This window comes from Mizuhopecten yessoensis, unplaced genomic scaffold (assembly GCF_002113885.1).
Source record: "Mizuhopecten yessoensis strain PY_sf001 unplaced genomic scaffold, ASM211388v2 scaffold4631, whole genome shotgun sequence".
Classification (NCBI taxonomy): domain Eukaryota; kingdom Metazoa; phylum Mollusca; class Bivalvia; order Pectinida; family Pectinidae; genus Mizuhopecten; species Mizuhopecten yessoensis.
In genome coordinates this window covers 1282430-1298094 of record NW_018405643.1, presented here as the reverse complement: position 1 = coordinate 1298094, position 15665 = coordinate 1282430, and the positions used below count along the sequence as shown (strand labels likewise).

General features: G+C 34.6%; 1 protein-coding gene across 1 annotated transcript; it reads left to right on the top strand.

The window, feature by feature from the left end:
- Positions 1-840: 840 nt before the first annotated feature.
- Positions 841-15665, top strand: LOC110449542 (acidic repeat-containing protein-like). Its single transcript, XM_021496485.1, has 12 exons — positions 841-913; positions 1385-3533; positions 4125-4180; positions 6030-6099; positions 6659-6766; positions 7062-7177; positions 9961-10114; positions 10704-10788; positions 11467-11605; positions 12160-12256; positions 13768-13875; positions 15085-15665. The coding sequence occupies exons 2-12, from the start codon at positions 2542-2544 to the stop codon at positions 15344-15346; spliced, it is 2187 nt and encodes a 728-aa protein (XP_021352160.1). The 5' UTR covers positions 841-913; positions 1385-2541; the 3' UTR covers positions 15347-15665.

Genomic DNA, 15665 nt, shown 5'->3' with positions numbered 1-15665 from the left:
TGTCTAAAACACCCAGAGCCAAGTATCAGATCTTGTCTAAAACACCCAGAGCCAAGTATCAGATCCTGTCTAAAACACCCAGAGCCAAGTATCAGATCCTGTCTAAAACGCACAGAGCCAAGTATCAGATCCTGTCTAAAACACCCAGAGCCTAGTATCAGATCTTGTCTAAAACACCCAGAGCCAAGTATCAGTTCCTGTCTAAAACATCCAGAGCCAAGTATCAGATCCTGTCTGAAACACCCAGAGCCTAGTATCAGATCCAGGAAAAATTGCAGGGAATCATGAAATCACAATAATAACTACATTTAAAATGAAGTCACAAATTATTGTGACATTGGATTTTGCAATCAAAGATGACATTTCAATACGCAAACCGGACAAATTATCTGCATCGCGGTCACGCCTCAACTGATCAGCCACAATAGAGGACTATTTCCGAAAATTAAGTGGGGCTGCTGCAAACGGATTATCCAATGGAAACTTTAAACCCTACTATCTTTTACAAACAGCTTGTCGACTGAAGGCAAGTGCACTACCCGACCATGATCACCTTTAGTTACCTTTGTGTATTAAAAAAGATAGATAATTTATTTATTATCTAAAGTAATTCTAAACAAATAACTGAGTTGGGACATAAGCCTTGTATGGAGAAAGTTTGAACAAAGTATCTAAATTAGAGTTTTTAATGAATGATGTCCCTTTTCTGGAAAAAAACCTTCTCAAACTTCCTACTATTCTTGGTGCAGATTGGGGAGTATTAGTCTGCTATTTAGTATTTTGGTGACTCGTGCGTTGCATGTATATTAGATTAAAATTAATTTCTCATTTCAGTTATCTAAAAGTGCAAAAAAGAAATCTGCTAGACCGCGAAGGGAGAAAGACAGCAGCAAATTACCAAACGACACACAAGGTGAAAATACTATTTCAAGTACAGGTGACACATGTTTCTAATGATAAATCAAAAAGGTAACTTAATCTTAATTATATATAAGGAGATACAATATAAATCTTCAGAATGGTGTCATCTTCATTCATATACTTAATTGGATAATTCGTCTGACCTATTTATATATAAATATATTGTATGAGTAGGACTTCAATATCTATAACAAGTATATTTTGTTTTCCTTATGTATTCCTGGTATCTTTTAGAAAGCTACTAATGTGTTAAATTTGCCAAGAGAGATCTTGTGTTGAAAGGAAGTGGTACATAATTCAACAAACTATTGAAACTATCCATAGACAAACAGAACTTTATGTTGCTTTCACTTCTTATTCTGGTAGCCACTAAGCCCATGCTTTGACTTTTAATATGTAATGTTTCACTCTTATAAACTTACCATAGTTGAAACTCTTCAAATTTGTATTTTGTAATCTACAGATTCTCAGTCTAAACCCAAAAGAAAAGTTAAAAAGGCAAAGATTAGACAGAAACATGAGCATGAATGTCACAGCTCAGAGGAAGGCAAGGAAAACAAGAAACCAACAGGAAAACATGTGAAAGTCAGGTCACACTCGCCCCGTGTTTCAGAGACTGTTTCCGTTTCGGATGAAGGAGAGCAGGGTGTGCCTGTGAGGAAGAGTGGTGCATGTACTGATCTAACAAGGTCTCCGATAAAACGGGGTGAGAGGGGGAAACTCAGAAAAAAAACTAAAAACCTAGTCAGCACTGCCGAGTCACCTGGTGCAGATTTACCGGAAATTAAAATACTGAGAAAGGGACATGACATTCGTCTGTCAAGTGCACGATCATCTTCAGAAAGCCCAGAATATTTTGGAGAATATGTAACAGAATCTACAAGAATACATAGTGATGCCAGTCTTGATTGTGTTTTAGACTCGGCTGATGTATCGGCCATTTCATTCCATCGTAATGACAGTTTATCTGGTAGTACATGTGTAGATAGCTTTCAGTATAACTCGAATGAAGACTCGTACAAACAGTTAAATATAAAAGGTCAAAGGTCAAGGCTAAATGATGTCGGTTCCAACAGCTCCGACGCTTCATCTACCGATAGCAACGTGTGTTCGAATTTTCAGGCACTGAGAATAGATAATTCAAAACACTTTGATGGTAAGGGAAATAACTCGTCAAAAACTGTTGACAACTCGGACCTCTACACAACTGCCATAGATCCATGTATTGTTGAAGATAGTTTGGAAGTGAATCAGTCTCCGTGTAAGTCTGAGAAAGATGCTATAGAAACCTCCTCCGGCTCTAGTTACGAAGTAGAAGATGTGTCGGTACAAGTGCATTCAGAGTCGGAGGTTTTCAATTATAAGAAAACTAGCGGGTGTACGTCAAAGGAAACAACGGCAAATTGTGGTCTCAAACCTTCCCACACAAGCTCAGGAAGTGGATCGTCGTATGAGGTGGAAGATGTATCTGTACAGGCCGATTCTGTTGTCGAAGAGTCTCGCGTCCTCCGTGGTACATCTCCACGGACTACAACAAAGAAAGATAAACATTTAAAATCAGGGTCCTCTTCTTCTGAGAAACATGAAGATGATTCGTTTGTGGAGGTAGAAGATGTATCAATGCAGACCAGTTTTCAAATCCCTCCCGGTACATCTTCAAGAATTTCGACATGGAAACTTACACTTTTGGAATCAGGGTCATCTTCTTCTGAAAAAAAAGACGATGATTCGTTTGTGGAGGTAGAAGATGTATCCATGCAGACTAGTTTTCAAATCCCTACTGATCCCCACCCAACTGGTAAAACAGAGGATTCGTGCAGTGCCGCTGATTCGAAGTCCAAGTCTTTTTGTGATGAACTTGAAGACATTTCAACACACAAATGTGAGCAAGTGGAGAGTAAAGAGGATGATTACCAGTCCGGTCTTGAGGATTTAAACAATATCAGTCTCCCTGACCTTGACTTCGGCTTGCAGCCACAGATCACTTTCACGAAAAGGGACCCCAGCATATATTTTGATGCGAAAGATTTGTCGAAGCAGCCAACAAAGCTAAATAAAAGAGACCCAAGTGTGTATTTTGATGCTAAACAGTCCCTTCTTAGTAGTTCACAGTCATCAAACTCCAGTTGTGAACAAACTAATAGCCCAAAAGACTCCATTAAACACAGACCTAAGGGAGATAACTACATCGTAGACAACCAAGAAATACCACCAGGCTTTGTTTCTATCAGTGACACTGATTCTGAGGATGATTATCCAGCAGAGAAAACACCAAAAATTACCAAAACGAAAAAACATCAAACGAAAAATTTCTCATCGGATTCTGAGGATGATTTGGTGTGTAATTCAAATCTTAAAAACAAAAGAATAAAATCCCAAAGGAAGTATTCCTCATCCTGCGACTTCTCTAAAGAGCCTGATGTCAAGTCAATCTCAAGAAAAACCGGTGGCCGTAAACACTTGCATAACCCCAGAACTACTAATGCTGGAATAACAGGAAAGAGTACTAGCAGACAGAAGGTCAAATATTCTACAGACGAGTCTGACAACTCACTTCCGGACTTGGACAGTGGAAACAAGGTTTCACAACAGTTATCAGACAAACACTGGAGGTGATTATGAATACTGGTATCACAGCCAATATCTTTTTATTTGTTTTAATCACATTCAAAGCTGAAGTTAAATATTTATGAATTACTGCATCTGTGAAAGTCTTATCATGATACTTTTATTGGACCTCAGTGATTGCAGTCCTTCTTTATTGAGGCTTGGTAGTCTAGTGGTAGGACACTGGGCTCGTGACCGAAGGGTTGCAGGTTCCAGTCACGTCACGGCACTTTGTAGTAGCTTTAAGCAAGATACTTTACTCCGCTTGTTCCAGTCTACTCAGCTGTACATGATTATGTGGTTGGGTAGTACTAGAATTGTAGAATGCTAGCTGTGAGCGCCGTTTTTTTTTATTAGCAAATGTCATTTTAGATCAGTTTTATCAATGTTCTTTTAATTTCTTTTAATTTTCTAGATGTGATAAGGATATGATAAATAAGACTGAATTTTATAATTAGAAATCACTAATCTTCCACATGCATTTAATATAAAACAATAAATTAATTTAGCAATAAAATGAAGAGCATATATACCATACACAATTTAAATCTTAATTGATTATTTTAACACACTGTGAAATTGTCATTTCCATGCAGAACCAAACAGACCATTGAAGTGGATTCCTCAAGTGATGAAGATACTCTAGAAACCTGTAAGTACCTGTATATGTGGGTAATGCATTGTGGTGCTGTAAGTTCTTGTATATGTGGGAAATGCATTGGGGTGCTGTAAGTACTTGCATAGTTAGTCAATGCATTGTGGTGCTGTATGTACTTGTATATGTGGTTAATGCATTGTGGTGCTGGAAGTACTTGTATATGTAGGTAATGCATTGTGGTTCTGTAAGTACTTGTAAATGAGGGTAATGCATTGTGGTTCTGTAAGTACTTGTAGAGTGGGGTAAGGCATTGTGGTGCTGTAACTACTTGTATATGTGGCTAATGCATTGTGGTGCTTCAAGCACTTGTATATGTGGGGAATTCATTGTGGTGCTGTAAGAACTTGTATATGTGGGAATTGCATTGTGGTGCTGTCAGTACTTGTATATGTCGGTAATGCATTGTGGTGCAAAGGCCATTTATTTATTCCTTTCCTACAAAAAGATATATTTCATTACACATATATACCATACACAATTTAAATCTTAATTGATTATTTTAACACACTGTGAAATTGTCATTTCCATGCAGAACCAAACAGACCATTGAAGTGGATTCCTCAAGTGATGAAGATACTCTAGAAACCTGTAAGTACCTGTATATGTGGGTAACGCATTGTCGTGCTGTAAGTACTTTTATATGTGGGTAATGCATTTTGGTGCTGTAAGTACTTGGATATGTGGGCAATGCATTGTGGGGCAAAGGTCATTTATTTATTCCTTTCCTACAAAAAGATATATTTCATTACACATATATACCATACACAATTTAAATCTTAATTGATTATTTTAACACACTGTGAAATTGTCATTTCCATGCAGAACCAAACAGACCATTGAAGTGGATTCCTCAAGTGATGAAGTTACTCTAGAAACCTGTAAGTTCCTGTATATGTGGGTAACGCATTGTGGTGCTGTCAGTACTTGTATATGTAGGTAATGCATTGTGGTGCAAAGGCCATTTATTTATTCCTTTCCTACAAAAAGATATATTTCATTACACATATATACCATACACAATTTAAATCTTAATTGATTATTTTAACACACTGTGAAATTGTCATTTCCATGCAGAACCAAACAGACCATTGCAGTGGATTCCTCAAGTGATGAAGATACTCTAGAAACCTTTAAGTACCTGTATATGTTGGTAATGCATTGTGGGGCTGTAAGTACTTGTAAATGAGGGTAATGCATTGTGGGGCTGTAAGTACTTGTGTCTGTGGGTAATGCATTGTGGGGCTGTAAGTACTTGTGTCTGTGGGTAATGCATTGTGGTGCTGGAAGTACTTGTATATGGGGGTAATGCATTGTGGGGCTGTAAGTACTTGTATATGGGGGTAATGCATTGTGGGGCTGTAAGTACTTGTAGATGTGGGAAATGCATTGTGGGGCTGTAAGTACTTGTGTCTGTGGGTAATGCATTGCGGTGCTGTAAGTACTTGTATATGTGGGAAATGCATTGTGGTGCAAAGGTCATTTATTTATTCCTTTCCTACAAAAAGATATATTTCATTACAGTTTTTACATACATATTAAAAAAATAAAAACTCACATTAATGCAAGTTTGATTGTATGTGTTGTGTAATGTGAATTTGATTTATTTTGTTTAAACCACTAATACAGTGTCTTTGAACAACAACGTAATACAGCTATTTTGTACAACAATAATCATATAATGGTGACCTTGTACAACGACAATGCAGTGTAATATCTAAAAAAAAAAAAAAAAAAAAAAAAAAAAAAATTTCNTGTTTTGCATACTTTGAAAATAAATGCAGAGTACCCATGAAGGGAGGAAATCAACAGCCTTGCATGTAACTTAAGTTCTGTACATTTTCAGTTTTTCAGAAAATGAGGGGGTCCAAGAAAAAGCTGAGTAGTGAAGAGGAGGAAGAAAGTGATAAAATGAGGTAAAAACAAACGGAGGACTTGTCATGTTATATTATAATACTAAGACCACATACTTCAAAATAGATATAATGTATGCTATCTTTACTGCAACATGTAACCTTCCCTTTAAAAAGAGTTGTTAGTTTAAAAAAAAAATGTAATAACTGGTTATCTTTAAAATCTAATTATGTACATTTGTAATATTGTCTTTTTATTTTTGGAAAATGTACTAGTCCAGATGATCCATTTGCATTACATTTTTGTTGGTCCAGACAGCTGAAGTTGTCACAAATAGCCAGTCTACCAGGAAGTTGTTTGGTCCTACACCATATTTAAATACTTGTTTGTATTTTAACTTGGATATTTTCAAAACTTTTTTTATCTCAAAGTATTTTGTCATCTTGATCATTCATAATCACCCATATATATATGTATATATTTAAACCGGACTTACCAAGCCTTGGATTTTGTAAGGTTCAGCTGTGACTTTTTGTGGTTTAATGGGATGATATTATGTGTCAAAGTTCAACTGTAATTCTGAGAAAAAGGTATTCAGATCACATCATATTAATTTCGTAGCATGAAGGGGTTCATCGTGGCGGACTCGGAAGTCAGTGAGGACGAGGATGATCTGTTCTATATGAGTACATCCTACAAGTCCTCATTTCACAGTACAGACGACCCAAAGTGAGTACTACCAAGGATAGAAAATAGTTGACTTTTTTGTGTGACGGATGACAGGCCAAAATTTTAAAAAAAATACTCAGAAATGTGTGGTTTTTGATAGTTTAAATTTTCAACCTATTCACATATTAATTGCAGTTTTTATATCGCTTTCCAAAGACGTCCTTAAATGACCTTAGATGTTAATAGGACATTTAACACAATAAAACCAAAACCAAAGACTTGTCCAGATATTTTAAGATGGTCACCATTCAAAGAGAAAGTGAACAATGTGTCAGTATTTTCTTTTATTCTACAGGAAAATTTTACCAATAGTTTTCCGCTGCAGCAGTTCAGAAGACGAAGATTTCAAAACTCCCAACGTGAGTGCCAAAAGCAGCACGGATCATGGATTTAAAACGCCTTTAAGCACAAGTAAGAAATACAAACATTAATTTGTCACAGTGACATGTAATTAGTCACTGCACTGTCATCACCTGGCATTAGCATGTAATGTAATGAAATTCTTTCTTAAAAAATTGTAATGCGACATAATTAATGACAAAAAATGGATAATATTGAGGATTTTTGGTAAGAGCTTGACTTTGTGTTTTTTTTTACTAATACGTACTCCATCAATACCAGTGGATATTGATGACAAGCAGGAACCAGGGAGGGGAGGGTGTGTCTCTATCCGGCCCTTTTTCGGCTGCTGTTGCTATAGCTAGTACAAGTATGATTTGACTCTCTAATGCAGGGTTCTCCCCAGGCCATTTAGCTGATAGGGAACTAGATCAGCTTCAGGTAGAAATCCTACTTGCCATATCAGCCTAATTGGCCCATATCACCTTTGTTACCTCCTTATAGTAGGTAATTGTTTTGAAGATTTCCTGACAAAAATTTAGAAATTTGCAAGAAACATTATTCAAAGTAGTTGGAGTCCCAGCCACAAAAGATGGGTGCAGGACATCAGCGTTTAATACATGATTTTACATAGATTGGTAGATTAGAAATAACTACATGTAAAAATTTAACTGGGAGTACCATTAGGACATATATTTATAAATAAGTGATTATGGCTAATTTATAGGAGGTAAGATACCTTTTTACTGTTATTATTATTTTATTAACCTCGAGTCAACTGACTCATGGGTATAATACATATATTACAAGATAAGTACAACATGTTATGCAATACAATACAGAATAACATATGGACATATGTTAAGAGGAGAGTGACTCTTTACGTACACTTGTTGCCAAAAGATACCTGTACATGTATATATTTAGTTAAGATACCTGTACATGTATATATTTAGTTAAGATACCTGTACATGTATATATTTAGTTAAGATACCTGTACATGTATATATTTAGTTAAGATACCTGTACATGTATATATTTAGTTAAGATACCTGTACATGTATATATTTAGTTAAGATACCTGTACATGTATATATTTAGTTAAGATACCTGTACATGTATATATTTAGTTAAGATACCTGTACATGTATATATTTAGTTAAGATACCTGTACATGTATATATTTAGTTAAGATACCTGTACATGTATATATTTAGTTAAGATACCTGTACATGTATATATTTAGTTAAGATACCTGTACATGTATATATTTAGTTAAGATACCTGTACATGTATATATTTAGTTAAGATACCTGTACATGTATATATTTAGTTAAGATACCTGTACATGTATATATTTAGTTAAGATACCTGTACATGTATATATTTAGTTAAGATACCTGTACATGTATATATTTAGTTAAGATACCTGTACATGTATATATTTAGTTAAGATACCTGTACATGTATATATTTAGTTAAGATACCTGTACATGTATATATTTAGTTAAGATACCTGTACATGTATATATTTAGTTAAGATACCTGTACATGTATATATTTAGTTAAGATACCTGTACATGTATATATTTAGTTAAGATACCTGTACATGTATATATTTAGTTAAGATACCTGTACATGTATATATTTAGTTAAGATACCTGTACATGTATATATTTAGTTAAGATACCTGTACATGTATATATTTAGTTAAGATACCTGTACATGTATATATTTAGTTAAGATACCTGTACATGTATATATTTAGTTAAGATACCTGTACATGTATATATTTAGTTAAGATACCTGTACATGTATATATTTAGTTAAGATACCTGTACATGTATATATTTAGTTAAGATACCTGTACATGTATATATTTAGTTAAGATACCTGTACATGTATATATTTAGTTAAGATACCTGTACATGTATATATTTAGTTAAGATACCTGTACATGTATATATTTAGTTAAGATACCTGTACATGTATATATTTAGTTAAGATACCTGTACATGTATATATTTAGTTAAGATACCTGTACATGTATATATTTAGTTAAGATACCTGTACATGTATATATTTAGTTAAGATACCTGTACATGTATATATTTAGTTAAGATACCTGTACATGTATATATTTAGTTAAGATACCTGTACATGTATATATTTAGTTAAGATACCTGTACATGTATATATTTAGTTAAGATACCTGTACATGTATATATTTAGTTAAGATACCTGTACATGTATATATTTAGTTAAGATACCTGTACATGTATATATTTAGTTAAGATACCTGTACATGTATATATTTAGTTAAGATACCTGTACATGTATATATTTAGTTAAGATACCTGTACATGTATATATTTAGTTAAGATACCTGTACATGTATATATTTAGTTAAGATACCTGTACATGTATATATTTAGTTAAGATACCTGTACATGTATATATTTAGTTAAGATACCTGTACATGTATATATTTAGTTAAGATACCTGTACATGTATATATTTAGTTAAGATACCTGTACATGTATATATTTAGTTAAGATACCTGTACATGTATATATTTAGTTAAGATACCTGTACATGTATATATTTAGTTAAGATACCTGTACATGTATATATTTAGTTAAGATACCTGTACATGTATATATTTAGTTAAGATACCTGTACATGTGTATATTTAGTTAAGATACCTGTACATGTGTATATTTAGTTAAGATACCTGTACATGTATATATTTAGTTAAGATACCTGTACATGTATATATTTAGTTACGATACCTGTACATGTACATGAATATATTTAGTTAAGATACCTGTACATGTACATATTTGTGTGATCAGAGAAAAAGAAGCCGCAGAAGCTGCCAACACCCGGGACAGATAACTGGGGTCTGAAGGAAGACAATTGTTTGTACCCTTCAAATACCAAGTACAGCTTCCTCAAGTCCCTCACAGAGAACCTACCTGTGGACAAGTGTGACCCAGAGGCTATCAGGTACAGTGTGTTATTGTAATATTGTATCATCTCGGTTACCTTTACTGGTGTCTGCGTAACTTTTCACTTTTCTAACTTTTCTTTAGTTTAACAAGACAGATTTTGACATAAAGTTTGCATATGACTGACAGTTGTGCTACCTTTTGGCGTGAATAAAACCCATTATGGCTGTCATGTCTTCTGATTAGCAGAGGCATTTTGTAATACTGAACATCTTTCAAGGAAATTTTACCCAAGATTGTTTTAAATGTTCCACTTCTGACCTGGAAAAGTGTTAATAGTTTTAAGCCATTTTTAAATCAAACCCATTATATTATACCTGTCCTGTCATCTGATAAGAAGAGACATTTTAAAATATTGAACAACTTTTAAGCAAATTTTACCCAAGATTGCTATAAATATTCCTTTTCTGACCCGGAAAATGTTACCGGTAATAATTTTATAGACATTTTTAAATCAAATGTGGGGAACACTGGCATCTGATTGCAGATCAGTATTTCCTTTGGTACTTTTATTCTCAATACTAAATCTCCATTACATGTGAACACTCCATTGGGCCCTTGTGTTATATATTCTTTTCTTTATTTAGACTCGTCAAAACCTTTAAGAAAACCAAGCAAGAGCTGACCAAACGCCTTTTTAAAATCTACAATGAAACAGTGTTTGAAAATAAGGTAAGTCTGTTAAAAAGGATTCTTAACATTAAACTAGGTGTAAAAAAAAAAATTGATCACCTCTTCTCCCGTAATTGTCTTTGTTCATGTATCACCTGATCATTAACATACATTTGTACATTACTTTGAGGGTAATAAATATATATGTAACATTGTAATCATTATGTACAATTCTGTGTACCTGCCAAGTCACTTGCATTTGTACAGGTTATGGAGGTCAGCCTGCAAATGACCTCCATAGCCTGCACAGGTTGTAGTATATCCCAACACTGAAAATGTTTAAAAATCACATTTTAAAGCTTTAAATATTCAAATACTCACCATGACTCAAATATTAGTTTAGGAAAAGGCAAATTATAGACTAAATGCCATACTACTGATTTTGATGATTTGAAAAGTTTACAGACTGAAAAGACCTGTTATTAGCTGGCTTGATGTGTATTTTGACCAAACATGAAACCATTGATTGTATTCACAGTCCTCAGTCTTTAAATGAACTAAATACTTGAAATTATTTGTTAGGATATACTTGGTGATGGCTATATTTAGTTCATTCCTCTTATTTCTATTGTAATTTCGTTACCATGTCACTAGCGGATTGGAGAGAAAAACCCAGTTATTTTCGGAGGGATCTGCTTATTCTGAAATTATAAGTTATCAATGGTGAATGTTTTCCAGTTACCTGACGATCTGGAGGTGATCTGGAACTGTCGCCTGTTGAGGACAGCTGGCTACTGTGTGTACAAGAAGGTGGCAACTTCAGGAGGTGTTCGCAGCGTCCGCATTGAACTTTCCACCAAAGTCTGTGACTCTGCAGGTACAGTAACTTATCAGTTGGGTTGTGGAACAATCAATCAAAAAAGGTATCATTCCAGATACAGAAATGTATCAGTTGGGTACTTATGTCAGTGTCTGCATGGAAATATCTGACACTTGACTGGTGTTTCAAGACTTTGGAAAAAACTTTGGTAAATGAAAGAAATTGTTAAGTTGAGGAACAGATTTTATATCAAGTGTATCTTCTTTTGTATTTGATGAAGTCAAAGGTGTCTTGTTTGGCAGATAGTTTTTTTTATTGATCTTTCAAAAATATTCCAAAAGCAACTCGACTCCAAATGAGTGTATAATTTAGTTCATCATCGTAACTTTTTTTTATTTTTCATCAAGTCATCATTATAAAATATTACAAATTTAATCCTTGCTCGAAATCCTGATACATTACTGGTTGTTGTTAACAGAGCGTGTACGAGACACTGATACATTACTGGTTGTTTTTGACAGAGTGTGTACGAGACACACTGATACATTACTGGTTGTTGTTGACAGAGGGTGTACGAGACACACTGATACCTTACTGGTTGTTGTTGACAGAGCGTGTACGAGACACACTGATACACGAGATGTGTCACGCTGCAGTTTGGTTAGTGAATGGGACGACGGATGGCCATGGACCATACTGGAGGTATTGGTAAGTATCTTGGAGTACCCTATACAGCTGACTACAGGGGTATCAATAAGGGCCAGTACCCGCTACTTTTTCCTCGTTACAATATAGGTAGGTAACAGCTGGAATCTATCTGAAGCAACGATTGATCAACACTACATGAATGGTTTGTTAAAGAAAACAATTATGGATAAATGATCATTTGAGGGCATGCTTTTTAGCTTACCTGGCCCGAAGGGCCAAGTGAGCTTATGGCATGGTCCGGCCGTCGGCCGTCTGGCCTCAACTTTTTACTTTAAACAATTTCTTCTGAATAACCAAGAGACCCAGGCTGATGATATTTTGCCAGTAGCATGCTGGGATGAAGGGTTACCAAGTTTGTTCAAATGAATGACCTTGACCCACTTTCAACCTAATGTCCTTGTTCGACATTCAAGGTCACAGGCGTCATATATTTAAATCTTTTAATAGGTTCTTATGAATCAAACACTGATATTCCGCCTGTAGCTGTATTTTAGTCAACTTTTTAGATTACAAGTGTGAGATTAATACCTGGTGAGTGACGCAGGCCCATTGGGCCTCTTGTTATAAACAAAAGCTGACCAGTGACCTGAGCCTGTTACCTAAGATATAATCTTACAATTTATGATCAAACAATCACTTAAAGACAAGAAAGGGGACATGATTAATCATTTGATATCCAAACTTTAAAACAACGGTTCAAGAACTTCAAAATCTGAAGAAAAGAAATCAAACCACTTGAAGTGATCAATAATTTTACAATAAGATGTTTGCAGAGAGACTTTGATTTTTTTTGTCTAGTTTACTAATTATATTTAATTGTAATTTCACTCCTGTTTGGTCCTTTTCGATGAGGGTCTTTTTTGGATCTAGTCTATAAATTTCTCTTTAAAATTAACTTCAACTATGAAAAAAAAATCTTCGAAATTTTTATAACAAAATTAAAAGTTAAATAAAGATAGTAAATCCATCAAAAAGAATTAATGAAAAATGAAAGAATGAAAATTGAGATCTATAAATTTGAAAAATATGTTTATTGTCTTTGATTGTGATTCTAAGGTTGAATTGTGCTCTTGACCTCTTAAAGGGTCACACTAACAAAGATGTCACTTATTTTGAAATCTTCAAACAACTTCAAATACATCCTGTGTCTATGAGTAATTATACTTATTCCAGAATGTGTGCCATGGGGTGTAAGATCAACAAATTGTTTAATTTATAACATTTTTCACATCAAGGTAAAAAGGATCAGTTGTGTTGAAATCTGCAAACAAAATCTAACAAACCACAAGACCTCGAGGAATGGTATTTGATCTGTATCTCGCTTAGAGAGAAGGATGGCTATCATGTTTGTCTAAATCAATTATCTTGTTATTTTCTTCACATGATGATCAGGAAAGCAAATTATATATATCATCTTATTACAGATACAGGTTTCTTTGTGTAACAGAGTGTTTTTATAGAAATCCAATATCAATAAGTTTCCCATAATATCCTAACTTTTTTTTTTTCAGGGCCAAAAAGTCCAATCAGACTCACCCTGAAATTCCTGTGATTGGTCGGTGCCATAGTTACAGCATTAACACCAAGTTTACCTACCAGTGCAGTCAGTGTGGATACAGGTAAATAGTTTGTGTAGTGGATGTTTATTGTGGATACAGGTAAATAGTTTGTGTAGTGGATGTTCAGTTTGGATACAGCTAAATAGTTTGTGTAGTGGATGTTCAGCTTGGATACAGGTAAATAGTTTGTGTAGTGGATGGTTAGTGTGGATACAGGTAAATATATTGTGTGTAATTGATATTCAGTGTGGATACAGGGAAATAGTTTGTGTAGTGGATGTGTAGTGTGGATACAGTTAAATAGTTTGTGTAGTGGATGTGTAGTGTGGATACAGGTAAATACTTTGTGTGTAGTGGATATTCAGTGTGGACCCAGGTAAATATATTGTGTGTAATTGATATTCAGTGTGGATACAGGTAAACAGTTTGTGTAGTGGATATTCAGTGTGGACCCAGGTAAATATATTGTGTGTATTTGGCATTCAGTGTGGATACAGGTAAACAGTTTGTGTAGTGGATATTCAGTGTGGACACAGGTAAATATATTGTGCGTATTTGGTATTCAGTGTGGATACAGGTAAATAGTTTGTGTGTAGTGGATATTCAGTGTGGACACAGGTAAATATATTGTGTGTATTTGGTATTCAGTGAGGATACAGGTAAATAGTTTGTGTAGTGGATGTTTAGTGTGGATACAGGTAAATATATTGTGTGTAATGGATATTCAGTGTGGATACAGGTAAATAGTTTGTGTGTATTGGATGTTCAGTGTGGATACAGATAAATATTTTGTGTTTTGGATGTTCAGCGGGATACAGGTAAATATTTCGTGTGTGTTGGAAATTCAGTGTGGATACAGGTCAATGGTTTGTGTGTATTGGATATTCAGTGTTGATACAGGTAAAAGGTTTGTGTGTATTGGTTATTCATTGTGGATACAGGTAAATATATTGTTTGTATTGGATATTCAGTGTCGATACAGGTAAATGTTTTGTGTGTAGTGGATATTCAGTGTGGATACAGGTAAATGTTTTGTGTGTATTTGGTATTCAGTGTGGATACAGGTAAACAGTTTGTGTAGTGGATATTCAGTGTGGATACAGTTAAAAATATTTTGTGTTTAGTGGATCTATGTTTTACACGTGGTTAGAGGTAACTCCTTGGTGTGGATCTTGTACAATGTGATGTGTTTACTGTTTGTTGTCTCCTTATTATTCATCTATACTGTTTCAATTCTCGACACTAGTGTGATGTTCTCTCTACTTTCAGGATTGGTCGCCATTCCAAGTCTCTGGATATGGACAGAAAGGTTTGTGGATACTGTCGTGGCCGCTTCACATTGCTTAGCAACACTGGACGGGGTGGCTCTACACCAGTTTCGGGCTCGTCTACACCTCGGACCCCCAACAAGTTTGCTTTGTTTGTTAAGGACAACTACGGAGACATCAAGAAACGAGAACAGTCTCTAAAACACAAAGACATTATGAAGATTCTCAGTCAAGAATTTGCAAAAAACAAAATCTCAGGTTGAACTTAAATTTCATGAACTTTTGCAATTGTTTTGTGAAAAATCAAAGTTTCAAGTTGTTTTTAATTCTAATATGTGTCTCAATCATAAATGTTATTCTAATATCAACAGGTTAACATGTGAAATGTGACGTTAGTTAACATTCGACCAATGCTAGGAGGCTGAATCGTGTTTTGATGTTAAACGTCACAATATACCTGGTATCTACCAGAAAACTTTTAAATATGTTTACAAAAGTATGGATATGTAACTCACCATGGATCACCAAAACTCAAAGCTCATGAAAATATACTACAATAAAATGTTATACAACCATGCTTAT

Coding starts and splice junctions, on each gene's coding strand:
- LOC110449542 (XM_021496485.1), top strand. CDS start 2,542: ATGCAGACCAGTTTTCAAATCCCTCCCGGTACATCTTCAAGAATTTCG. Junction 6,100..6,658: donor GAAGAAAGTGATAAAATGAG/GTAAAAACAAAC, acceptor TTAATTTCGTAG/CATGAAGGGGTTCATCGTGG. Junction 10,789..11,466: donor AAACAGTGTTTGAAAATAAG/GTAAGTCTGTTA, acceptor AATGTTTTCCAG/TTACCTGACGATCTGGAGGT.